At 38.6% G+C, this 27939-nt stretch overlaps 1 protein-coding gene across 1 annotated transcript; it reads right to left on the bottom strand.

Annotated features, from left to right (window-relative positions):
• Positions 1 to 26915, bottom strand: grhl2b (grainyhead-like transcription factor 2b). Its single transcript, XM_084739030.1, has 16 exons — positions 26477 to 26915; positions 23090 to 23279; positions 21458 to 21525; positions 19891 to 20275; positions 18079 to 18137; positions 17705 to 17861; positions 17000 to 17111; positions 11876 to 11970; positions 9150 to 9308; positions 7351 to 7408; positions 6274 to 6413; positions 4094 to 4131; positions 3852 to 3943; positions 2011 to 2096; positions 1850 to 1914; positions 1 to 984 (listed from the first exon to the last, which is right to left on the bottom strand). The coding sequence occupies exons 1-16, from the start codon at positions 26494 to 26496 to the stop codon at positions 870 to 872; spliced, it is 1839 nt and encodes a 612-aa protein (XP_084595156.1). The 5' UTR covers positions 26497 to 26915; the 3' UTR covers positions 1 to 869.
• Between the last annotated feature and the right edge of the window lie 1024 nt (positions 26916 to 27939).

Consider the following 27939-nt stretch of genomic DNA (forward strand, 5'->3'; position numbering starts at 1 on the left):
TTACATCTTTGTTTATATCTTTATTTATTTTTTCAACACAGCCAAGCACATGAGAACTATACAACAACCAAGCGCCACTTTTCACCTCTCAGAAGTTGTTTACAGTGTTTTTAAGGTCCTACAGACAAACACTTAGGCTATTTGTTGACATGTAAATAGTACAGCAATGGCTGAAAAAATAAAGATAAGCCCTTTAAAAACTCCTTGAGTACTTTTAAAGAGGGTGACTATGAAAAAAGTCACTGAAATGTGTGAAAAGTACTTGAAATTCTTGGATAAATTGCTAAAGAAATGCAAAATTAAAGGCATTTAATAAATAATAACACAACTAACAAAATAAATGGCATGCAAAGAAACTGCTAAATTACTTACGACCATCTAATTCAAGCTGCGGCTACATACAAAGTACATCAGGCATTTCATGAGGCTACTCCTGATGTGTTATTTGGCAAAAACACAAAACTGTACAGAATAAAAGTACAAATTCTTTTATACAATAAAACTTGTGGAGGACATGGATCTGTTCTCCATCATTTCACCTCACAACACAGAGGATGAGTATGATGATGAGGAAGTGAATAAAACCAGTTCATAAGAAATGCTGTAATGTCCTCTTTGTATTTGTGTCGTTTGTGTCCTCCTGCACAGAAAACCCGACTTGCTTCATAGTGTAACAGTGTCAGAGAGGGATCAGGTGTGTCGACGTTGACCTCAGAGCGTCGGCGCAATGCCACCAATGGACTTTCTCCAATACTGTCAGTCAGCTTATCAGCCAATCAATAGCAGCCTTGTAGATTTCAGCCAACCAGCAGTCACAGCGTCTCTTTTTTTTTTTTTCCTTGCAGCCCTTCGGGTCGGCTGACGAGCTGTCAGATCTCTGTCAGCGTGATCTTGTAGGCGTCTGCGTAGCTCTCGATGTTGAGGATGAAGGTGTCTTCGTTGGAGTAATGCTCGATGATGTTGTCGTCCATGTTCACCAGGATCCTGACACACAAAGACACTTGAGTCACTGGGTTGAAACAACAAACTAGGTTTAAAATGAGTAAATCCAGATTTAAAATTCAGCAGAGCTCTGTTGCACAATTAAAAACTAGTCTCCATTTAGTAAATCCATGAAGAGGGGGGAAACCTGTGCTATTCCCCTGCTAGCTAGCTAAAGTTATATTGTTTGCTAGCTAGCTAAAAAAAGGGGGGGCATATTGTTCGCTAACCAGCTAAAAACAAACAAAAACTTTGTATTGTTTTCTAGATGGCTAAAACAAGAAAACCTCTGTGACATTGTTTGAGCTTGCCTAAAAGTTATTTTTATCTAGCTTGCTAAAACATTTTTTAAAAGTTATTTTGTTGCAAGCTAGCATAAAAAAAATATACTGCTTGCTTGCTAGCAACCTAGCTAAGAAATGTAATAATAGGTTACATTGTTTGCTAGCTAGGATAAAAAAAAAACCATTATATTATTTGTTACCTAGCGATTATATTATAATCGACCCATTATATTGTTTGCCAGCTAACTAAGAAATTTAACAAAATGTTACATTGTTTGCTACAAAGTTAACAAAACATTAGATTGGCTAGTTAGCTAAGAAGTTGGTTAGCCTAGTTAACCAACTCAGCAGAAAATCATTTTTCTCATTCCATCTAAACAAAGGCAGTTATTTTAAAAGTTTATTACAGGTTAACAGGTTTAAAGGGAGGTTTAAATGTAATCTTTTTTTTATTTTAAGCTAGTTTAAAAGTTTGGGGCAACAAACATTAAACTTAAGAGATTTAAGCCTTGTTGGTTTCATTTCATGTGCACAGTATGAGGCTCCAAATGGGCCCAAAACTGCAGTCTTGCTTCCTCACTCACCCTTTTTTACTTTTCTTGTACACTTTGGCTATCCTCTCTGTGGGCACGCCGTACTTCTCTGATATCTGCGGATGACAAATGGAAGCAGTTGTGTAAACAGGTGCTCTGCTGCAGACAAATTGTGCCTTTGACTCTCACTCTCACATGCAATCATCACTCACAGCATCCATCAGGCCTCTGAGCGTGGGAGACTTCAGCATCAGAGCGTCAAACACCTCGTCTGTCTCCTTTCTGACGTACAACAGCACTGCAGAGAGAGGAGGAAGAACAAACCTTTAACTTTTTGCTGCAGTATTAGTTTATATAATTTATACCCTATATAAAGTAGTACTGTGTTGTGTAATACTGCGTTTGGAGCACATATATATATGTGTAGAGAGAGAGATGTGACTAACACCCTGACCAGAATGTCAGGCTTTTCTCTGGGTGTTTGTCACATTCACTGTCCAAGGAATGAGGTTTTGGTCTGCAACACTGCTTACTTATAAATGTCTATTTTCATTATCAACTAATATTTGATCACCTTTTTTCTTTTAATTAATTAGTCAATTAAACCTATACATGGATGGAAATTGTTATTATCATTACAAGTCACCAGACTACAAAGCAATGTAAATTTAAGCACTTTCAAGGTACCAAATAAATGTATAATGTCACTTTCGATTGTACATTTTGATCAAGATTATTTAATACTTGATGGTTTCAACAGCAGGATTGTTTCATTTCAATATTACAAGATTTTTGGTTTAAATGATTGATTCAAACTCAAGCATATAACCTCGAAAAGTTACAACAGTTCAAATGAAGCACTTTCCAAACTTTCAAGACTTTGTACAAATGCTGAAAAATATTGTTTCCATGGCCAAGAATGTACTTTCAATCTCGAGTTTGATGCCAGCATGACCGTAAACAACAGAAAGAACGGAAGCAGGAGCTGAATATTAAACTGTCAAAGAGTGATTGTCATTCAATGTGTAGAACAAAAACAAACTTCCACTAGTTTTTTTTTTTTTTTTTACTACATCTCACATAAAAAAATAAACAATTGTGTATACAGCAGCACTGCTGGAGATTGAGTGGGCAGGTGAATGCCAATTACTCATATTTTCTCATCATGTCCCATGAAAAACAAACATTATGGGAGAAGGTTATTCAGATATTTTATGCAACAAGGATCCCCAGATTGTGTGGTTTGGATTGATGTTCTGTGAAATGATTCAAAAGGAGGACATCAATCTATTCAAAATCCTGATACTTGCATGTAAAAAGGACGATCATTGAAACGAGACTTTCCAGGCTGGACATTGTAGAGGAAATGTATGTATGGATAAACTGACTCATTATCTCAGGACTAAAGCAAGGATCCAAAAAAACAAACAAACAAACACAGGTGTAAATGGACTGCATACAAGAGAAAAGACTGATCATATTCTCAGCTACATTTACAAACCTTCAGAGCTCAAAAACTCTGATATTAAGAGACTTTGTTTCCTGCATTCTGGTGACTTTTAAAACATCAAAATATCAAAATAATAAGTACACTGCAACAGCATTTTTTGTGTTGTTTTACTTTTGATTCTCAGGAACGAAAACTGAATAATTTGTCCCTCTAGCGTGAATTTGTGTTAAATCTTTGGCATAAACTAATATTCATCATTTTCTGTCATTCGTTTATTTTTTTTTTTGCCCTTATCCCTAAAAGAAAATCAATGTGGCAAATTTTACAAAATGCAGCCCCCTTTCCTATAAAACTTTTCTAAAGAAAAAGGGAATTCTTCTTAGGAAGTCTGGACTGGGCAGAATTTGTCACTTGATCAGGCTTGGTTAAATAAACACTGTTATAAACTACTATTTCACCATTCTCAAATCATCAGAAAGTTTAGGTCTGCTTTGTGTTCCCTCAGTTCAAATTAGACTGATACAGATATTTCTCAGGTCTGTGTCCTGCACTTTAGGTGAAAAACAGAAATGACACACAGAGGAGGACGCTGTCATCTTGTACCTCTCTTGTGTGTCTCCTCTTTGATCTGTTTGTGAGGTGATGGACACAGGTCTTCATCTGACGACCTGAACATCCTCTTCACCAGCACACTCCTGAAAAAAACACACAAACAAACGTGAGTCATACACATATGCGCTGAGTTTGCATTTGCGGTGACATGCACTTCCACTGAATGTGCTGCTTTCATTTGCATCCTTATTATTTGTGTGACCTGATGGAAATGAAAATGTTCACACACTCACCCTTCTCTCTCGATCTCCTCCGTGTTGAAGGTAAACACCTGGACGAATGAATAAATCAAGTATAAATGTGAAATTTAAGCTTTATGCACAAATAAAAACAGTATTCATATATTTTACTAAGGTAAAAGTACCGATACAACAATAAAAAAAAATACTCAATAATATATTACATGATGAGACTGTTAATACTGATGCATTCATGTGTACATAGCATTTTACTGCTGTAGCTGGTCAAGGTGGCACTACTTTAAAATATTTTATATACTGTTAAAGAAGCTAATCTAATGGTCCTTCCGAGGGGTCATAAGATGAATCTGAGGGGTTGTGAAATTACTAACGGAGGGGGAAAGAAGAAAAAACAAAAAGACTTTTTGACTTTTTCAGGCACTAAACGGTTATTAAATTAAAATCAGCAACTACCCAGAGTTTATAGGGTAAATCAGACTGCTAACTGCCTTGTAACGTTCCCAGAGTGTTCCCAGAATGTTCCCAGACGTTCCCAAGGGAAAGACTTTTCTGTGTGGTGTGATACCCATGTTTAGGTCCTTCAAGGGTCCCTGTAATCTCACTAAAGGCTCTGCAAACATTATGGGAACACAGCGTGGAGACCCAGAGGGAATGTCCCACAGCTATTGTCCAAAAAAAAAAAAAAACAACTCCTGAGTATCCCCTTAAAATCCATAAAGTAATGTTCTCATACCCTTTAGAGAACTCCATATTGTTCAAAGGTGATGTCCTTTACATAACATTCCTTTACAGGACATTCTCAGAATGTAAAATTTCTATCAGGGTGAACTTTTCCCTCTTAAAAGTGTCATGGTTGTAGGATTTTTTGGTTTTTGTTGGGCATGCTTTGTGTTTGTCCCTGTCTCCCCTTCCCCCTCCTTTTTCTCTCCAGGGCAGTGTGTGTGTGTGCAGCGGCGGCAGTGATTGGCTGGCTCATCTCAATGACACACACCTGGCGCTCATCTACTCATTCCTCCTGCTATATAAGCCTGGTCAAGACACCACTCCTGTGCCGCATTATACCGTCTCGGTCGGTAAAGTAGTGACAGCTCATCTCTCGCACCCGTGGGTTTCTTGTGTTTTTGGGACTCTTAACTCGTCTGTGTTTCTGTGCAGCACCAGCGTACCTTCCAGCCGTTCATGCAGCTCACGTGCTCCAGAGCTGTCGCCTGCTCAGCTTTTACCCGCTTCACCTGCTACGCCAGCCAGCCGACCACTGCCAGCACCTGCCTTCGCCTTTTGTTACCTTTTTGTCCCGTGTGGGAAAATAAAACTTTTGAAAACTCTCTCTGACTCAGTCTCTGCATCCGGGGTCCAGGCCTTTGTCACAACATAACAAAAAGGTCCTAAAAAGAAAGTTCTCATTTGGTTCTACACAGAACCATATTGAAATGTCTTCTTTATATCATGAAGGGGAGGTACTGTATACACACTGATGATGCAGACCAAATAATATGTCCCCATGTGACTAACAGGGAACCGTATGGGAATGTTCTTGTAACGTCCAAAATGTCCGAAGATCTCAACGAAATGTTCTCATGTAAAGTGTACAGAACCAAATGGGAATGTTCTGTTAATGTCCCAGATCCTCTTTGTAATGTTGCTATGTTTACGTAAATTAACCAAAATGGAACGCCCCCCCACAGTCATACAGGGAAGTTTGAACTTCAGCAGTTTCATAACCATAAGAGGATTTTTTTTTTTTAGGGACGTCCCCAGTGTTCTGTAAAGTTTTGGGACGTTTGTCACCTTTAGAGAACTTTGAGGGAACGTCCCCTCTTATGTAGGAACAACTCATATACGTCAGAAATATGGCCTCAATCAGATGCTGCCTTTTTCTAAGGCTGGCTGGTCGGTAATATTAATCTGAAAAGTAACTAATAACTACATCTGTCAAATAAGTGAAGTGAAATAAAAAGTTTTTTCTCTGAAATTGAGTTAATTAGAATAAGAAAGTAGCAGAAAATGGAAACACTCAAGCCAAGTACCAGCAGCTCAAAACTGTACTTCCGTAATTTCCCACCAGGTCATTCTGAGACTAAGCTGTAGATCCTATTTCACCTTTAAGCAGATGAACTCAGCTGATAAGAAAACAAGTTCTTTCACTTTTGTTTACAGGGAGAAGTGTGTGTGTGTGTGTGTGTGTGTGTGTGTGTGTGTGTGTGGTGATCTACCTGTCCTGCCCTCTGCAGGTTGCCAAAGTGAACGTCGGGGATGAAGAGGACGGGCTGAGCCTCCAGGTCGGTCATGGTCTTGAAATAAGTGGTGTCGGACTTCTTGGGAACAGTTATCACGCCTACGCCTCCGTCTTTACCTGAAAAATAGGATTTAGAAAGAGAGATATGCTCAAATTAATACGTTGTAGTCAAAATTATATTTCTTCAGTCATCATACTAGGGGTGTAGTTTCATCACAATTATTTAGATTTGTTGGACAGTGATTCAATATTTACTGATATCACAAAGTCTGTTACGGTACGATTTTGACTCGATTCAATTCAGGAACCTGCAATCGATCTGAGACGATATCATATCCCCTTTTAACACAGTCAGTTACACAAGAAGCTGCCACCCCTTTTTTTTGCTTTTGGCCACGTGTTGTCTCTTTTTTGTACTTATGCTTCAATCTGAGAAAGGAAGTTTGACAGAGTTTTGGTTTTACGTTCTTTTTTTTTTTTTTTCTTCAAAGTTGTTTAGGTAGTTATTAGCTCCCTTTCAGTGAGTCCTCTTTTTGGTTTTATGTCTTTCTTCGTGTTGAGCAGCACCCGTCGGCCCTGTCTCCTGTGTAAGTTTGCCTTCCTCTTTTGTATTGTTTGTCAATTTATCAGCTTTGTGTTAATAAATAACTTTACTTTTACCACTTACATCTGGTTTATGTTCCGTTCCCTTTTCCACCACGAGCTCAGGGTCGTAACAAATCTACTGAAACTTTATTGTCCACAATGATGTCTGGGCAATGACACACTAAACATTCACCATTTTAATAATTATGAGTAACTATAAATACAATAACACAAATAGAGCAAATATACGTAAAATGCTGCCTAAAAAGGTAAGAAAATAAAAACAATTTATGTGATAGGCCAATTCTGGAGGATAAAATTGGTCAACCGATATGTTGTTCAGGCTCTAATCTATATATCAATCCAGATTGATGGATTGTTACACCCCTGCCTCGTACCACACTCGTATTTGATAAATAAGATGCTAAGATTTAACCATGAAAAAGAAAAATATTCATGCATCTCAAACCTTTTGACTTCTTGCGGAAAAGTTTTCTCTCCTCGTCCCTTATTTTCCTCTCCGCTCCCTGAGAAACACAACGAACAAAATCATACTGAGCATCAGTTTGTGGCAGGCATGTTAATGATGCATCATTAATTGATTAATTGCTGTTAAGATTTTAAGACATTAAAAAGGTATTAATCGATAATTAATCAATAGTATAGAAATGGCAGTAATTATGCCTTTTTTAACAATGTTTTGTCTGATAAAGCCATTCAACTTAAAATGAGAAAAAAACGTGTATTTCATATCTTATTAATTATTCAGAATTGATCATTTAATTGATTCTCAGTGTCTTCAATTACCTTTCAAGGAAAATGCACAATGTTTGCAGCCCTTGTTTGTGACAAATGCAAGAGCCTCCTTTAAATACACTTCTTACACAAAATGATGAAGCACTACTTTATTTCTGTCAGATAGAAAACAAAATTTTCAGGAAATCAACTGGGAGTCTCTCACTTTAGAGTGTTTTCATTATAAGGTGTGTGGCTGTATGTGTACAGGTGTATTTGGAGGCTCACTGTGCAGGTGAGGCCACTAGAGGGGGGACTGATGTCATGATTAAATCCCTCACTCCACCTACACGCCTGCATGCTCTGCAGTCAAACACACAGTCTGCACCATGTTTGTTCTACATACTGCAGCAAAAACAGAAATCGAGGGTTAGACTTGTACTCTGCCTCGTGGTCAATAAGTCATGACCAAAAATACCAAGGCACCCTGCTTTGCAAAAATTAAAATTGATAAATGACCTGAACGCCCACATGTTTCAACTCACAGCCTTCTTCACGGCCTGGCCTGAGGCGTTGAGGCCATTTATTAAAGGCTGATTAATTTTTGCCAAGCAATGTGCCTTGGTGTTTTCTGGTCCTGACTTAATGATCACAAAGTAAAAAGTACAAGTCTACCCTTCAATTTCCTCTTCTCTGGTCTCATGATATGTCCTTGGGTCCAAAGAGCGCATGCATTTACCCTCAATTTGTGAAGTAACATTGGCATTTTCTTTTTCTACACATTGCAGCATTTTCAGATCCTGACAGCTCTTAGAACAAAAATTCACACTTCTGTCACTTGGATCCAGACAACTGAAATTAAATCTGACAGCAGCAAATTAATATTAACGTCTGTGACATGGGGTAAATGATGGGTTTAGAGGTCTTTTACTCACATAAAAAATGGAGATTTATTTTGAGGAGGACATGACTGCTGTTTAAGCTTCATATAATAAGAGCAACCTTTACATCTCCTCTCCAGAAAATGCACTGTTGCCAAAGAAATCCAGCATGAATGCAGCATTTTATTCACATGGAAATTGTAGTTTATCTATTTTACAGTGGATGAAAATGTTTGAAATAAGCATCCCTCTTGTAAAATGACTCAGGGAGCTCCCTGGTTGATTAATTACTCAATAGATCAATTAATTATTCATTTATATTGTGAGGAATTGCTACATTTCTTTGTCATATATGCATTGCCTTGCATTTTGCACTATTTTCTAACATTTTATAAATAAAATGACAAATAAATCATAATGAAAATACACTTAGAAGTTTTTATATCATTTTGTAGCTTCCCAATAGTGTTCTGTATGTATTTAGGTCTGAACATCCAATTTAAAAACAAAAACTGAAAAGAATGCAGATGGACTAACCCTTTAAAAATATTGTTTCATAATGACATCAGGGAGCAAAAACTTCCCTTTAATGGACATTAATGTAGGACAAAATGATGAAACCTTTCCCGATGCAGAGGACCTGATCTCTCACCTTGTCACAGAAGACCTTGATCTGAGAGTAGGCCCGGTGCAGCGGCGTGTTGCTGCGGTTGTTGTAGCTGTACGTGTCGATCTGGATCATCAGAGGGAGACCCTTCACCCCCTTCTGCGAGGAGAAGTCTGTACTCAGACAGTTGACTGTGATGAAGATCTGACAGGGACACACAAGGAGTTTAAACTGTGATTAATTTGGTGTTGTCGGTATTTAATTTAGAGGAATGTTTTCATTCTTTTGTACACGATTCAACTAATCAAAAACAACCACGACTCAAAATATTTACAAGTGCAAATAGGAGACGATGTGGACCGGAACACAAAATGAAAAACTGGCATCCATTGGGCTTTTTTGTATTTATTTGCAGCAGAAACACAATGTTCATTTATAAAAACATGAGTGGGTACTCCTGCTCAGAGACACATGCTGCATCCTAATACAGCTCTTCTGCATCTTTTATAGTTTGTTTTTTGAAAGACATTGCTTAAACTCTGCATTAGAAGTATTTCACCAGTGCCTGCTGGATAATATTTTTTTGCTTATTGTGATGTCATTTCTTGGAGCATTTTCAAGTGATTCATGTCCCATAAATCTGTACAACCCAAACTCAAAGGTTATGTAAGTGAATAAAACACCACAATTGATAAAAGTATTGTTGTTGTCACCACTTTATGGTGCCACCATGTGTTGCACAGCATGCAATATAATGTAATGACGTTATCAAGAGTATAAAACATGACACAAATGACAAGAGCCTTAGTTTTCTACTGCTGTAAGAATGAATGCTCTTGCTCTTATGGTTTGTGGGATTTTTTTATGGGTGACCCCTACTGGTCAGTTTTCATAGGATTAAAATGTCATGTACAGTGAGAGCCATGAATTATCTCCACGATAATCTCTGGAGAGATGAGAAACACAAACAAAATTCCTTTGACCTTTGTTGCATTTGTTTGGTGGCAGTAGTTTCAGATATCTCAAAATCCCACTAGATAGAAATCAAAACTACATGCGACTCCATGGTTACATAGCCCTGAGGATTAGTGAGAAACTGTTTCTTTCTGGGCAAAACAACCCTTTACTAAACTGGCAAATACTACGGACACGTGCAGCTTAATGCAGACTTTCTACAGTGACGCAACAGTGTTGTATTTCTGCATTTATCCACAGATTTCTATGTATTTAGACTTTGACTACTACTGGCCCCGATGAAGGTCTAGTGACTGAAAGCTTGACTTTATCATTAAATACTGTAAAGTGTCTTCTTTCTCCACATTTGATTTTTTATGGCCTTCTTAAACTTTAGGATTGTGTCATGAGACAAGTGTCTCCCCTACATGGACATATCACTTCCACTCTTTACGACTCATTTAATTCTGTTGACCTGAGACCTCTGACTCATGTCGAGAACATGAGGGAAGACGATCCAAGTTAGTACGTACTCCTTACCCAATACAAAATACTGTTTAGAGTTTGTTTTACCAAAGTTGTAACCATGTAATCACTTCTTGGATCTGTGTCCGAAAAGGGACCTTTGTTGCATTTCATCTCTCCTCCTTTTACGAAACTGTACCATGAGCTTCTTCCTCAAAATATAAGTGAAGTACAGAACTTGGACTGCGCATTTCGAGCTCTGGTACAATTGTCTGTAGCATATTATGTGCACTTTACTGAAAACCTGTTGCACTTGCACTTGTTTATAATCATCTCTGAAGGCTGGAGACATTATTTTACAGGTATAGACAATTTGTCAAGAAGTTATATTACTTTTCCTACATTCTTTGGGACATAAAAGTTTTTTTAAAAGTCTAAAAAATATGAAATCCCCCTAAAGTAAACTTGATGTATCTCTTTCAGGCATTTATTTATTTATTATTAGACTTCGCAAACTTCTAAGTTTCCTTTGTAGAAATGGACGAAGACATTTTGAAATAAATCTTTCGCTTCTTTTTAAGTCCTACAATAGGAGAAGAATGTAAGATAAACTACCTGTTTATTACACCTGCTCCTGATAGACATTTAGGCTCAATAGTCATACAGATTAAGAGACAGAGAGGGATAGACATATATAGAGAGAGAAAGAGAGAAAGAGTCAATATTGGCCCAGAGACGTGTGCTTGGATCTCCTCCAGCAACGTCTTTGTCCCCGGGCAGCCATCACAATGAAAGAGCCACAAAACACACACAAACAGAGACCAACTCACACACAGAGAGTCGGTTGCATTCACACAGAAATGAGGGCAAAACAAACAACAGAGGGTGGGGACGGGGATTGGTGCATGTTGGCCCTTGGGGGCCAGTGAAGTTCAAACAGTAATGTGGCTCCATTTAAGGAGTGGCCACAAAGGAGTGGGCTTCACAAAGACAAAGAAGACAAACAGAGCAAAAGTACACAAAACTGTACATCGGATTTATGGAGGGCAGTCAATGCAAAGAAGCTGCTTTAGACCTTTGATTCTCAAATTATAACAATGTTGGATTTAATTCACCATTTTTAAGTGAGGTCTTAAGTGTTGGTGAGCTCTACAGGTAAGGTGCTTGCATCACTGTCAAGAGTGAATGCATTTGTTTGCCAATACTTGAATCAGCACAAAAACCTGTCCTGCTGCTTTTTTTACAACTACAACATGCCTGCAGCCAGAGTAAACATAGAGGACCAGTTTCTGGGAAAACTACAGTGACATTTATGACCCGCAAAAAAAAAAAAAACAGGTTGTGTTTCATACCTTGGCCTCTTCGTTTACGTCCCAGGTGAAGGAGATGGCGTTGTAGGCGATTTCTTCAATGTTGCCGATCGTGTTGAAGCTCTCTTTGTAATCAGCTGTGAGGACAAACAGGAGGATGGTTTATATCAGCAATCAACCTTTCAAAGTCCACATATAACAAAGTTTTACTTCAATTTCACTTATCAGGAGCTGTATTACAGAAGCTTCCTATCTTGAATCTTAAGTTAAGAATAGCCTAAGATGTTTTTTCACAATTTTGTATTACAGAAGCAAATCCTTACTCCTAACTTTAGGAAATCCTAAACATTTAACTGACACATAAACACATATAAACTTTTATGTGTTACCAAGTAACCAATGCTACTCTCACTAATATGTACTGAAACATTGTGTAAAAGTAATCAAATAGTTTTAAACAAGAGATTAAACTTAGCCAACACTTCCTTTAGCTATTGTTAGCTACCAGCTAGCGACTGTTAGCTACAATTAGCAAGCACTGATATTAGCTACTGTTAGCTAACAATACCATTAGTGCCTTTTAGCTAAAAATACCATTAGCTTCTTTTAGGTAATACTAACATTAGCTCCCATTAGTTAACACCACCATCAGCTACTGTCACCAAGCATTGACGTTAGCTACTGTTAGCTAACAATACCATTAGCTACCGTTAGTTAACACCACCATCAGTTACTGTTAGCAAGCACTGACGTTAGCTACCATTAGCCAACAATAACATTAGTAAGTTAGCTATTAGCCAACCGGTGGAAAAATGAAAGTTAGGACAGCTTAATGGTTATCCTCAAGTTAGGACAGTTAATTTAACATTTTTGAAGCTGGTATGTTTGTGTAATACACTTTTTCTATCTTAATTTAGGATAGGAGCTATGACTCTAGGAATTGCTCATCTGTAATGGCTTTTATATAAATAAAGTCCAAACCCTAACCGTTTAAAAAACCTGACTAAGCACCATGTCTCCAACTCTCCACACATTACGCTGCCAAAATCAGTCAATAAATGACACAAGGCGATAGCTATTGCTTGTTAAGATAAGAAATCAAATGGCACGCTTCAATTTTATAAGATAAACCCTTATCTGTTTGAGCAAACAAACTCTCAGAGGCTTCAAAGGTAGCGGGAGGAAACACAGGAGGCTATCTGGCTCTGAGAACCATATTAAAAGTCAGTGAAGTGAGCTCATCGGCTGCCTATTGTTGACCTGTGTGACTACAAACTGGGGGGACTGGGTACACTGGTATGCTGTAGAAACAAGGCTCATACTATAGAGGATAAAGTGTCTTAAACCTGCATTCTTTTTAATGGCCAGCAGGGGGCAACTCAACAGGTTGCGAAAAGAAGTCTGATTATACATAAGCTTATGAGAAATAAATGTACTTCTCCCTTGATTTATGACCTCAGTAAACAGTTTTCGAAGTTGGAGTTTATGTTCTCAGCCATTACTTTCTTCTTCTATACAGGATGTTGTACATTTTGTTTGTTCATTTAGAGTAAAATAGACAATGACAACAGACATGCTGCATGTCTCTCTCTAGCCATTTCCTGTCATATCTTCAGCTGTCCTATACAATTAAAGGCATAAAAAGCCAAAAACTATATTTAAAAAAATCTGACGCCAGATGGTTTGTTACACAGAACCACCTGGGAAGTCATCCTTAGAAACTGTTTGGAGAAGGGCAGGCACTTTCAAATAACACTTGGCAGGTTCACTTGGCAATCTGTTTCCATTGCACTTTGTCGCATTTTGCTTTTATCATCACATCAACTTTTCCATCTTAGCCGAGTGTTAATGCTTTCTTGTTTTTGAGGGAAGTGCACCTAGACAGGGGAGATGTGAAATATCATTTAAATAAAGGGATAGTGGCTCACATTTCCAGTAGTCACTCCTGGAAAGTATCCAGCCTAGTCTTGCGCTCAAGTTGTTCACATGAAAAATGAAATACTTAAAAAGAATGAAAAAAGAGAGATAGGTAGAAAGTTACAGAAATGGTCAGGCGCAGCCACCCCAATAGGGAGAGGTTTTTGAAGCTAAAGGCACTTCTGAAGAAACATACTGGAAACTTTAGTTTATGAATCACCTACCGTGGTTTTTGGCAAAAATAAAAATGCCAGTCTGTGTAACAGACTGTGAAAGGATGAGACACAGACACGATTTGGGCTGCATGTCTTTGGAGACGCACCTCATCCTACAACAATTCTGCTGTTCACACCTCAGAGCACCCCCCCCCCACCTCCGACCTCCTCCGTCATCCTGACCGCCGTTACAGCGACACTTCCTGGTTCTTGAGCAGGTGCACAAAGCAACAGGACAGGCCGCAACATGCTTATCAGCCAGTATCCTCCGTTAAATAACCCCATTCAAATGATCCATTCTGTGACACGGCCCAGGGGCATGATGAACCCTGCCCCCCACCCTCCTGACAAACCCTCCACCGCTATTCAAATCAGCTCTCTGGCCAGCTTCAGGTTACAGGCTGCATCCAGCTACAGGCCGACCTGGCTCTGGGGAGCAGGGTGGAGAGGCCTGTCATTTGACCTACAGAGCTGCTTGAGTGGAGATTCTCCACCTTAAAGCATAGTCACACACTCGCGTACGTAAAGCAGAGCTGAAAAGATTAGATTCTAACTGCTAAAATGTGAAAATTTAAGCAACACCTTAGTAATATTCAACTGATTATGCTTGTGTTTTGGATTGACTGAAATTTTTTACTGACCAAACCAATTATTCAAACATAAATGATGAACATAGTAACAGGTAGAAAACTAGCAGGATTAAAGTGATTAAGTGATTTTTAAGCAGTTTCTCAGCATCCTTGTTTGCAATCCGTCTTGGATTACTGTGTTTGTACATGCTGAAAGTGTGTGTACATATCTATGAGCAGATATGCATCTATGTGTACACCTACATGTATCAGTGTGATGGAAAAATATTTCAGCCCTGTGGGTCAAGCTGTAGATGCACACTGTCTATCTTTGGCTCATAAACACAAACAAACACACACTCATTACACTGGCAAATGCCAAACAGGATGCCAAAGGGACTCATGCTGAAAAAGATAACAGACTGTCTCTTTACAGGATCTACTGGCAGCTCTAAAAAGACGTTTCATCTTAAAATCAGGTCAATACTGGGATACTATAGTAACAAAACAAAATCAACGCTTTTACACAGGAGTCGTCTGGTTGCACATTTAGGGAAAAATGCTTTTTTGCTGTCTTGGTGAGGGTTGGATGGGAAGAGCTCTATGAACCTACAGCCAGGGCTGGTTAGCTTAGCTTAGCTTGTTTGTTCACACGCTGAGAGAGGAGTGAATCAGGAGACAGAGGAGGGAGAGATGGAAGGGCAGCGGAGCAGCAGACAGAAATGCCCAAATATAGAAATACTACAACTTTTATACACATTTATATCTAAAAATGACCAAAAAAGTAATTATAAAGCTGCAGTGGCTATGCAGTTATAAAGTAGTTAAAATGACCTCCACCTCCAGCAGCAGCGCTCATACAGCGTTGTGTGTGTCTGACTGTGAGACAACGACATGCTGCACACCGCTCACTTCCAGCGTGTTTTCATGACAACACATAGTTCCAGTGTTTCGTCTATATGCAACTAGAAGTGACACCGTCCAACTGATAAAATAACTTATTTCGAGAGGAGAAGAGGAAGAGGAGGAATAACTAACATTTTATAATTTTGCGCTTCATATTGATTAATTAACACACTTATGAGAAAACATATAAGCGGAGAGGGAAGGGGCTTTGTCCTCACTGTAACAAATTTATTGGTCACTATGGACCCTTTATATCCAGGTCATTTAGATATTTGTGCTTGCATGTATGCATAAATTATCATCATAAATCACAATAATTAGAGGTTGTTTTCAGTCATTTTAAATGTTTCCATGTATCCATATGTAAAGGAAAACTAAAAACTCCAGAGGAAACAGAGGAAACAGAATTAATTAAATCAGTGAAGTTAAGCGAATTAGCTGCAGTGCCCACAGGTACAAATGCAGTCTGCTTAACACTACAGTCTTCTCGTCTAACTCTCTATAAGAAAGCAAATAAGCATATTTCTCAAAATAATTAACTGTTTCTTTATCCACCTTTATCTGCTCAGAAAAGCTTTTACAGGCACATATTCCACAAGAAACAAGGAAATATTTCAGAAAAGTCCAAAACTGAACTTAGTATTGTGCAACTGAATTTTGTATTTTTCTTTTCTTCCTACTGCAATCAACCATCTCATGAGGGCTTTTATTTCTCACATCTTCACATCTTGGGAACGACTGTTGTAGCAGATACAAAGATGTGAGCGAATTGTAGATGGATTTGCCTTGGTTCATATAAATATAGGAATTAAGATGAAGATCTAAATTGGGCAAGAATTACTTTCAACAGACCAAAACCGGCTAAGGTAACAGTGTGGCTAGCATTCCTCTCCCTGTCCCAACAAGCTGTGTTATAGGTGTGTGTGTGTGTCCCATCCACTCCAAGTCTCCCACATATCTCTGCATGGTTAGCAGGCCCGGGCGTGTCAAACACAAACTGCCTCCAAGCTTCTCACACACTCATTCAACAAGGCGTAGAAAAGCTTGGTTCAAATTCAAATCCATCAACTGACAAACAAACGGCAGACAAAAGGTCAGAAGTCTTAATACGAGGCTTCAGGTCGACAGTGTACACTCGTGGGAAATGTTGCCAGAGAGAGAAAGTTTGTCACGCTGTTTTGGATTATTAACTTTTCTTACATCAGTGTTTTGCTCAATCTCACATTTAAGTCGAGCAGATTAGAGGATTTACGCTGTGTGTCCCAGCAACACCTAGACATTAAGAGATTCAGGTGTGTGTGTGTATGTGTGTGTGTGTGAGATGGTGGGCAGCTGAACAGCCTCAGGCAGACTATTGGGTGGGGGCTTGTTTGCTCTCAGTTTGGTCTTGCCTTGTTTATTAGCTAAGTGCATTCCAGCATACACAGTAACATAAATCTGTCATTGTCTTCGGTTCATCTTGCGCTTTGATTCATTCATGTGGCCACTGAAGAATTCATAGTCGTTCGCATATAAACATGGAGAAAGTCTTGTAAGAGGGTGTAAGTAGGAAGTCTTACCGATGTCTAAGACCCTCTGTTTGGCTGTGTGCTGCCGAGAGTGCCAGTACTTCCAGTATTTAAGCTGCTCATCTCGGTTCTTGTCTTCGCTGAACACCACCATGATCACACTCTGAGGAGGAGAGCAAGACAAGGGAAAAAGGCGAGATGAATCTCAACCAAATGATGGTCAATTTTTAGATCAAGATGATTCAACTGAACCAGCGCCTGAGCGTAACCTCATGGGCCTTCTCCACCAGCGCTTTTGGCTGCGCCGAGCCAAACTGTACCGTGCTGAATTGCGTTTCCGTTATCAGTTTCAGCGCACTCAGCTGTGACAAGTCGCACCCGAGATGGACCTACTCTGGACTGGGGCCAAAGCGAGCCTGACCCTCCTCCAAGCGGACTGTGGTGACGTCTCACCGGCCGTGGCCAACCCGTGACGACCCTCCTTTTCTCCCCCTCAAACAAGCGAGTGTTGTGATACCGAGCTCGTGTGTGTGCAAGAGTGCAGAGAGAAATAAGTTTCTCAAAGTCTCTTTATGTCCCTTATGGGCATCGTAGATCATCTGATAACCTGTCTGATCATCTGACCTCTCATCACCTAACGACTTGACTTCACTGTAGGACTTCTAGTAGCAATTGTGCTTGAGCAATTTTGTAAAAGTAAAATAATAATAACCTTTAGAAATTATGGCAAAACCTACAAAAACAATCCTCACTCACCCGGACTTTGCTGATGGGGTGACGGAGGCGTTTGTTGGCACTGAGCTCGTTGAGCGTCACAGCGTAGAACTGGCCTTTGTTCAGGTAGGTCATCGGCCCCTCGCCTTGCTTCTGACGCAGCGAACGAGTGGCGTCCAGCGTGTATTGGAAGCTGTCACTACGCACGCACACATAGAGAATGATATGTGATTAGACATAACAAAATGGGACGGGGGTACAACAGCAACAGCCCACACTTTTTGCATTCCTTTCTGGATCACTTCAGGTTTTTAATTTCAAAACAGCGCGTATTTAAATATTGACACTGTAACATAATACAGATAATTGTGCTGTAATAACGAGCAGACTGAGTGACTGTATTGTGAGTGACTTACACTCCCTCCTGGTGAAATAAGAAGTCATCTGTAGCCAGAGAGGAAGGTGTGTGGTACTTCTGTTGAGAACAAAGAAAACACACAGAAAGAGGAAATTATTTGGGCACGACGACAAGTTCATTTAGCCTGAGAGGAACTCGTTAAACAATTGCATAGATGGGAGAAAAAAAAACCCAAACAGTTCAACAACAGTGCTGTCGTAAATAAAGATCACAATGACAACAATCGACTTGTTGATTCCTGCTCAGGTAATGAATCTTTGGAATCCTGCGTGAATCATATTTAAACATCTATCTGTCTTCACGTAACATTACACAACAGCTCCACCCTTGAAGATCATCTGCATGTGACATTCGGTCTTCTAGAGCCGTAATTTCCCACTTTTAGTGTTCCCATTACATCTGTCTACAACCTCCAGAGTGTGTCTGATCATTCAGTCATGGCTGTGGTTTGGACTGAATGTGCAGATGGAGGAGATAAAAGTAACAGTAAAAGAGCAAGTTTTTCCAGCTGTGAAAAAGTGAGAGCTGAGCCCTTTTCCCAAAGCAAAACATTATTATTGTTTCTGCATCCTGTGAATGAACACCAAACTCAACAGGCACAAATTTTCTACACGTGGTTTAATATTACATTTTGACTGTCATCTGATGAATGAAGGAAAATATGCCAGCAATAAATTAGACAAAAATGCAAAGAACAATACCAGTTTTCAATAGTAATGGTGGGAGGCCACGAATTTGCGTCATTTCTTCACATCGAGTTCAACTTTAGTGAACTTTGAAGAGGCGGTGTCCCAGCCTCAACCAATAGCAAAGACATTAGCCATTCCCACACATTCCTGTGTGTGTGACTTGTTCTTAATAGGGCATTTTAAGACAGTGGAGCCCAACCTTTTTGGCTTGTGTCCTCTGAAAATGACACAACGTCTACTAGTAACCCTTTGAGATTGATTTAAAGGGATAGGTCAGATTATTTGATGTTGTATGAGACACTTTTTGATAGTCAGTGTATTAGAGAGGAGTACCAGCATGGAAGCTAAACAGTGAACTGCTGTGGACAGGGTCAGCAGCATAAGGTATTTTAGCCAAATAAAAAATTCCCTGTGAAATTTAGCATATCAGTATAAACACATGCTATTTTTAGAATATTTTTACTGCTTTTTCTTTGTGACCAGACAGCCTTTTCTGATGGGAAACTGGCATTACATAAGCCAAATGTTCCTCTCTCCAAATCAACCAAACCACACAGGCAAAATCAGTCATTTTACCTCTGAAATGAGCAACTCTCACATTCTGCAAGGTAAAATTACTGATTTTGCCAATGGAATTTGGTCGGTTTGGAGAGACCAATATTTGGCTTGTATAACAGCAGTTTTCCTCTGAAAAAGGCCATCTGGTGGCAAAGTAAAACAGTAAAAACACTGTAAATATAGCGCACACTTAAACAGACAGATTTTTTTAGATGGAACTTTTTGAAGTGGATTAAATACCTTTTCTTGCTGACACTGTCCACAGAAGCTCATTCCTTAGCGTCCATGCTGGTTCGCCTCTCTGCTTCTTTAAACTCAGGTTGTGTTGACCGCCATCTACTGTGGCTAACAGACTGACTACCAATAATTACCTCATACTACTCATTTCAAATAATTTCAATTAGTTTTTAACTTTGAATAACTTTTAGGGGCAGATTAATGAACACAACTGCAGATGAAATATCTTTTTTTAGTCCCTCCTATCAGTTTAATTATTTCTTGACTGCCCCAGGTTGGGAGCCATATTTTTCCTTCAAAAAACAGTATGTGACGTCTCTTCTTACCCCGTCTCTCTCCTCTTCATACGGGCTGTCCGGTGGACTCTGCTGGTCGTCTTTCACATACGAGCTGTGACTGACGGTGGTCACCTCATACGGACTCTGTTCGTAGATCACCCTCGCCGACTCTTCTCCTTCCACCCTGTAGTGCAGCCCCGTCCCCGTCATGAAGACGGGCGCGTACATCTCGGCCTTCACTACGGCCACAGCCGGCGAGCCTCCGTCTCCTGACGCCGCCCCCGCCGTGGTTGAGCTGTTCAGCTGCTCCCGTTTGGTCTCCTGGTGCTCCGTGTTCAGCGACAGGTTGACAGGGACAGATTTGAGGACCTGAACACGGTTGTCCACTGTCTCCACCTCACTTTGGCTACTGGGGTTGCTCTGCAATGTGGACCTGAACAAGAGCATAGATGAAACAAGAGTTCGGAAAGTTGTAAAACATAATCAGGTGTAAAAGAGGTTAAGTTTTTTAGACCTGATGAACTTCAGGTAATTAAAGGGATTATTTCATTCTGCAGCCTCTCACTAGTGTTCCTTACAATATGCATTCAAAGCCACCCTGGTTGAGGGAGGAAATGACATCAGCACTCTATCCTACATCACCACATTTTACTAACAGCTGAGTGGGATTATGGTTACTTAGTTAGTTTGGCTTGATTCTGCCTATGATTTCACATTATTGCACAGATCTACAGGTGGCTTTAAAACGCCACGAAATGCAGTAATGTGCCAACAAAGACAGGTGAGAAGAAGAAGCTAGTAAACATGGACGTAAACTATACAGAATTTAAAATACTTTGAATATAATCTCTGAGTTTAATTAGGCTGGAAATGCATTCAGCATAATTGTTAGACCTCAAGGGTACATACAATGGATTTTGGTGAGTAACACTGACTATAAACATAACTTTTGTTTGTCCACAGAGCACCTTTAATTAATGTAAAACCTGTTTTACACCACCTTTAATCCAATTATTCACACATGCATATCATTAAAGTATATCAGTCTTGGCTCTGGCTAATACAGATGAGAAAATGCTGACAGCAGTTAAAAAAAATGTAAAATTTCCTTACATTCAAGACTAAAAGAGAAGCTGATTTCTCCCATTTCCTCCTAATAAATGACATTTTTTTTTGACAGATTTTTCTCCAAAAGCAGACAAATTCTATCATGCAATCTTTTGTATTTTCTGTTTTTTTCTGCAGGGATAATCAGGTTTTTACTGGCATCAGTCCAAATGTGCTTCTTTCATTCAGTGCCAGTGCTTCAAGTTGAGCAAGACTCACTCGTCTGTGATATTTACACACATACTGTACATACTAGAGGCACCCATCTCGTATCACTACTATCCTCAGTACATATATTCATAATCTTATGGAAAATCTTGTTTGACTGAACCATTAGAACCGTTTTATATTTAATTACATGACAGATCCTACAGCTACTGAGCTGCAGGATTCAATTCCACACATTGCTGGGAAGCGTCTGCTAGCGACTACATGTTTAGCATATTTTCTCTACGTCTTTCTGTCTGTACATGTGCAGCGAGACACTGAGGGACCCAAATTCACTGACCTCTTCTCCTGCTCCTCTGTCATTTCAGCCACTTTGGGAACAGGCAGGAGCCTCTTTTCTTTAGGCACCTGGAAGTAAAACAGGAGGGCGCGTTAAATGTTGGTCGACAATCAGTCAAAGGGGAAGCTATAGCCTCTGAGCTGTACGTGACATTTTTCTTTTTATTCCAAGTCTTCCCAATTCATCACGTCTAATGAAACGGTCTCTGTCGCCTGTTTACTTCGAGCCTGTCAAAAGCACATTTTTAGCATTAGTGCAGTTCTAAATGTGGCGTACTAACAATCAGTGTGTTGTGAATTCATTTGTTAGACTTGCACTCACCAAAATATTGCTGTGAGCTCATTAATTTAGACTTTTAGACTGTCAGTTTCATTGGGAAGCATTTAGAAATCTACATCAAAGTGCTATTAAATGATAAATGAATATGGTATTGAAATATCTGCTTTTCATTAGCCCTGTTGTTGCTGTTTCTCTGATGTCCTCTAAAGAAACAGAAAACTGCGGAGCTGAAAAAAAATACAGCTGTGAATACATATTTGATGTAGTCCTCAAGGTTTTCTGTTGAACGTGCTGTTTATGTCTGAAGTTATTCAACTCTGGGAGACACTGTGTGCAGCATCCAAATATTTTAAGCATCATAGTTCAACTTTTATATCCCTTACTTGAAAGTAAAAAAAATATCAGAAAACGCATCGCTTCTTCTTAAGAAAAAATAAAGGAACTCTTTCTTCAAGTACATTGCCACCTGAAAGAAATGATCACTTTGTGTTTTCATAATTTATGTTATGATTATTGTTATACGTAGATGTTCATTATGAATTCATTTTATGTCCTTTGTCGTAGTCCTGGTTTCGCTGTGTAGTATTGGTCCTGTCTTGGTTTTGTATTGGTTCTGTCTCACTGCTGACACATTTACTTTATCACTATTGTACTGACCAAGTGTAATTATATTCTTTATGTGTTTGATTTGGAAAATATCAATTATGGAAAAAATGACAATAACATAAAATAAAAACAAAGGCTGTACAAATGTTGCTTCTTTATACTTTGTAACCATAAATTCCAGATTAATAGAATAGAATAGTCTGTTAACTGTCAGAAAATATGTCAGAAAAATGTTGTTTAATGTAAATGATATTTTCGATAACACCCAAATATATTTCATTTCTGTTAAAAGAAAAACACTATCATTCTACCATAAAAAATAGTTGTTGATTCATTTACTGTGGACCAATAATCGATTAATCGACTGATTGTTAGCGCTCTATTCATCTGTGTGTCGAAGTCAGAACGTTTTTAATAATGTACCCTCTTAGAAATATGTTTTCAGCCAAATATCGCCTGATCAGTGCGAAACATTTTTGCTTTCTTTTTCACATCTTTCATTGTGTTTTCAGCTGTATTATTGTAATGTTTCAACCACAAATCAATTTCTGTGATTTGCGTCTGCAGTTTTCCTACTTGTAATGGACATGACTGCATTTGTTGCTTTCTTCTTCTGTGAGGTTTTACAGCAGTTGATACTTTTTTTTTAATTTCACAACTGCATTGAAAACAGGAATACTGAATATAAACTGTGGTTTACTTCAGGGGAATCTCCATAAGTTAAGATGGGACTTTTTTTCTCCAGACCTTGTAATAGTCATAGAGTAGGCCCAGGGCGTTGGCGCTGTCCTCGTCTCCGTTGATGCTCATCATGGCCTTGGTGGCGGCCGTCAGCGGGTTCTCCAGATATGACCGCCATGCCTCGTCCTCGCTGGTGTAGGCCCGCCGCACGGCGGGGAAGGAGCTTTCGTTGGGGACCACCACCACCAGCCGCTTACTGGCAGACACAAACACGAAATTAGACAAGTTTATCTGCTGGTTTTAGCTTTAAACACTAAAATTTGCCCAGTTTCCGTGGCTTCCTGTTTTTCTCACTGATTAAGTTTCTTTAACATCTGATCATATATCATCAATTTTCTATATCAAATACATGATCAAAAAGTAATAAAAAATGAATTGATTAACTGATAATGAAAAAAACTGACACTACAGCCCTTTCCATGCCTGTCTTGTGTGCACGTGTTTGTCTTTTCTCTACTCTTTAGGCCAACTTAAGTCGAGATCACAGACCAGTTAAACACATACTGTTGTCACAACAGCTCTTTGAACTCAGCCAATCACAAGACACGCTCTGAATGTGTCAACTTACACTTAGAAAACTTTGCACAAAGTACAGTGTCAGTATAATGCCACACCTTCCTGAAAGAAAAAAAGCCTCAGAAAAAGTCATTTATAAGCCTTGTGCAAGTTAATATTTCTGTTTTTCTTCATTTGTTTGCAGCCACAACAAAGTGCCTGGATCAAACTTCAACTGGTGTCGCCAGGAAATATCAGTCAGAGATATTATTATCTGTGAAATGTAGTACATGTAGTACATGTGTTTGGATTTGGTTTACAACAATAAATAAGCCATTTTATTACTAGTGTATTTTCTGTAATCAGCATTATCTTCTGTCTGCCAGATCCACCTGCAAAATTAAACAACCTCATTAGTCCTGCCTCTAATCTGTGATGTCATTCTGATGCAATCCTGCATAGAAAAAGGCTGTAATGATGTAATGGTGTGGAGTAAATTGTCACGATTTACTGCTGATCATATCTACCCTCTCTTTACTTTGGAAAAGTTTCTTGTTTTGATTCACCGAATATGACAGGAATCTATCTGATTGATCTGTGCATCATTTCGACCAAACTTTATACTCACAAATCCAAAGCAAATGAGAAAGTTTCAGAGGTGACTGTCTGTATCAAACAACACATTTTTCTATATTTGAACCTCTGTAAGCTTCACATGATATTTATTTCATCCCCCTGTGTTTGTGATTGGTGACTGAAGTTGTTGTAAAAGGTGGTGTAAACTTATTACATAGCTGTTTCAATAATATATATATATATATTTTTTAAGATGTAATGGTAGAAAAGAACAAAGAGCGCCCAAGGAAAATAAAAAAGATTATTTATATTTCCCTTGCCAGCAGGCAGGATGAAGCAGTTTTTCCATCTCTTACATTGTAGATGTTTTTTAATGATTATCATATTTTACTTTTCAGTGGGGGCTGTCTGTAGCTTTGGCAGAATATAGTTCATGTCAATTGATAAATTATCACTGTAGCCATGACTCAAACTGTTATTCTTTTATTGATCCTGAGTTTTTTGCACACTCTAGTCGGCTTCACCATGACAACCACGCCTGCAGGTAGAGCGCTGGCATGCAGGCTGACAGAGAGAAGGTGATGTTTATAATTTGAACAACTCTACTCAGGTGTATTTGACAAAATATTACCACTTTGTGTTATAATGCTGGTAGGCAGGTGTTGTTTACACTACAGAGTGACTGAGAAATCAGCTTCCAGCAAACACACTGAGACATTTTAGAGACATTTAGCTGTTGTATCCTGACAGACACTGGATTTTTGGGTCTGGTACGGATACCAATATTAGGGAATGAAAAAAAACCCTGAAATATTAGGCAATATTGTTTATTTATATATACAAAATCCAAAATGACATCAGTAAATTATTACAGGTATTTTTTATAACTATAAATAACTATGAATAAAAATACAAAAGCGTGAATTAAGAAAAATGATTAAATATATAAAATGCTGCTTATAGAACTAAAAACTAAAACATTTGAACAATCTGCATTATGTTATATGTTATGAAAGATCATCATGTTAGAAATAACAATAATAATTCAAGCAAGTGCAATCAGTAACTTTGATTATTTTTTAAACGGTTATACCCATTTATAATTGTATTTAGATGATCAAAAACAGATTTGTTTTTAATTTATTAAATCATTGATGGATTTGAAAACTAAACACATTAGATTCTGAGATTTGTGAGCTATAAACCTGCACATTAGATTAGAGCTGCAACTAAAAGTTGTTTTCATTGTCGCTTAATCTTAATATTGTCAGTTAATAGAGGCACAAAGAAACCAGAAAATATTCACATCTGACAAGCTGAAATCATAAACTTTTGTTATTTTTTCTTAAAAAGTAAAAATGATCAATTGGTTATCAAAATAATTGACATTCATTTAAGTACTTGACAACTCTTTAATTAATTAACTAATTAGTGCGAGCACTACATAATAGTAATAATAATAATAATAATAGTGGAAGTAAGTGAGCTTCATGTTAGGAATCACTGCCTTATTTCAAAAGTAATCCAGATAAGATACATCAGTATTTTCATTAGTAATAATATAGTTATTCCAACTTATAACTGTATAAGGATGATCAAAAAGTTATTTCTTGAAATTATTAAAATTATTTAAAAATGCTACGAGGATTTGGTGAAACTAAAAAAACATTAGATCCTCTGACATTTTTTTTTTGGGCAGATATATATTAGATATTAACATATTAAGAATAGAAATATTTTCAGCCCCTCCTAAAGGAAAGTGCTCGTAGAAGTAGCTTCGACTGCGGTACAAAGGTCATAATAATTCTTCTGTAATATAAATAAAGGAGTTTCTGGTGCTACAAAAGAACACAGGAGGCCAACAAACAGCCAACACACACACTGTCCCCATTCACTTGCAGAAACTCGCACACTGCAGGCCTCAAATGTGGAAAATCTCATGCAATCAAAAAGTAGAACTAAAACTCTGTTTTCAGCCAAAGACACGAGAGTGTTTATAAAATCCAGTCCTTGCACTTTGAAGCTTTTCCATCAGTCAAAAATGGCGAATTCAGCTCTAACGAAATCCACGGCGCCAAGTTTACTTGACAACTTCTCCTCCAGGAAAACAGTTTATTATTTGTCATAAATTCCCATAAGTAACACAAACCATGAAGCGGGTTTGTTTTTATCATCTGATGCTGCCTGATTCCCAAATTAAAATAGTTTTAATTAGTGAGTAAAAAAAAAAAAAGAAAAAAGAAAATACTTTGGGGGAAAAAAGTGTTTTCCCCTTGAAGTAGCTACTGATCAAAGATCCTCTCCGCCGGCTCGATCACTTACTTGTCTGTCTCCTGTGACATATTTTGCTTCCTCTCCGGTTCTTCCTTGTGAAACTGGACTTTCAAGTCGGAGCAGGTAATAGAGTGAGTGAGCTGCCAGAAGTTGGTCTACAGGTAAGTCGACTTTTCTCGCCCCGCTTCTTTTCTCCCTGCCCTCCTCCTCCTCCTCCTCTTCTCTCCTCTCTTCTCCTCTCACTGTCTCTCCTCCACCTCCTCCACCTGGCTGCAGGTGAAGCCGCTTTTGTCCCAAACAGCCAATAATAATCACTCTTCTGCTTCGGTTTGCTCGCAGATTATCCTGACATTTATCAACACATCCCGCTGCCATGCATTATTATATATTTGTCTTGGATTGCTTTAATGGAGCGGATCAACTTTGGCTCAAATTCTTTCACTGTGGAAGAATTGAGGGTGCAGGGCGAGTCTCCCGCTGATTGGCTGCTGCAGAGCGGAGCTGCGCTTTGATTGGATGAAGGGTCAGCGAGGCAGGTAGAGGCCCACCTCACCTGCAAGCAAACCAAAAGAAGGCACTGAGAACTCCATACAGAAACAGAGAGCAGGGAAACACAGGAAACTACAGACATACAGAAAACACCTCTCCCTGTAAATTTGATTTTATTGTAGAAAATAAGAGATTTAGACTGGGATGCAGCAGCATTTTTAAACCCATTTAACCTTAAATTATAACTTAAAATTAAGAACTCGTGAATTCAAACCCACCCTTTTCATCTAAACATAGATTAAATTCAAATCTGTTGCACCAAAACAGTTTAAAATAGGATCTTTTTTCTTTAATTCAGCCAACAAATTTTATCAAAGAAGGAGAAATTAGAGCTTCTCTGTCGAGACTTCATGAGTTGGACATCAGCAAACAATTGTTTTTTGCTAGTTAGCAAACAATATAACATTTAGTAAACTTTCTAGCTGACTAGCAAACAGCAAACTTTTTTTTTTTTAACTCTTTAGCTAGCTATCACAAAGTGTAACATTTTGTGATTTTTTTTTAGCTAGCAAACAGGTCAACATTTTGTTAATTTTTTTAACTGTCTAGCAAAAGATGCAATGTTTTTTAGCGAGCTAGCAACAATATCGCTGTGACTAAAATCAGATACTATGCACTACATACTCAAAATGTGTATTATCAGGGCACCCCTGTAGTTCAGTTGGTAGAGTGTGCGTTTAGGCTATCAATCCTCTGCAGCCGCCACCGGTTCGACTATCACCTGTGACCCATTTGCTGGGTGTCGTCCCCTCACTATCCCCTCTCCTGTCATATCTTCACCTGTCCCCATCAAATAAAGGAAAAAAATGCCCAAAAAGAAATCGTTAAAAAATGCAGTATCGTTCTACACACTTTGTGTAATTAAACAGTAGTATGCATCTTTTTGGATGTACTCATTGTGTATCACTTCACTTCCTGAGAGCTTCCCTGTCGGCTGGAGATGTGTAACCGTGGTGCCACAA

The sequence above is a fragment of the Lutjanus erythropterus genome, chromosome 16 (genome assembly GCF_056507025.1).
Source record: "Lutjanus erythropterus isolate fLutEry1 chromosome 16, fLutEry1.hap2, whole genome shotgun sequence".
Taxonomy (NCBI): domain Eukaryota; kingdom Metazoa; phylum Chordata; class Actinopteri; order Lutjaniformes; family Lutjanidae; genus Lutjanus; species Lutjanus erythropterus.

Coding starts and splice junctions, on each gene's coding strand:
- grhl2b (XM_084739030.1), bottom strand. CDS start 26,496: ATGTCACAGGAGACAGACAA. Junction 17,112..17,704: donor ACCCCATCAGCAAAGTCCGG/GTGAGTGAGGAT, acceptor TCTCCTCCTCAG/AGTGTGATCATGGTGGTGTT. Junction 11,971..16,999: donor ACAGAGGGTCTTAGACATCG/GTAAGACTTCCT, acceptor TTGTCCTCACAG/CTGATTACAAAGAGAGCTTC.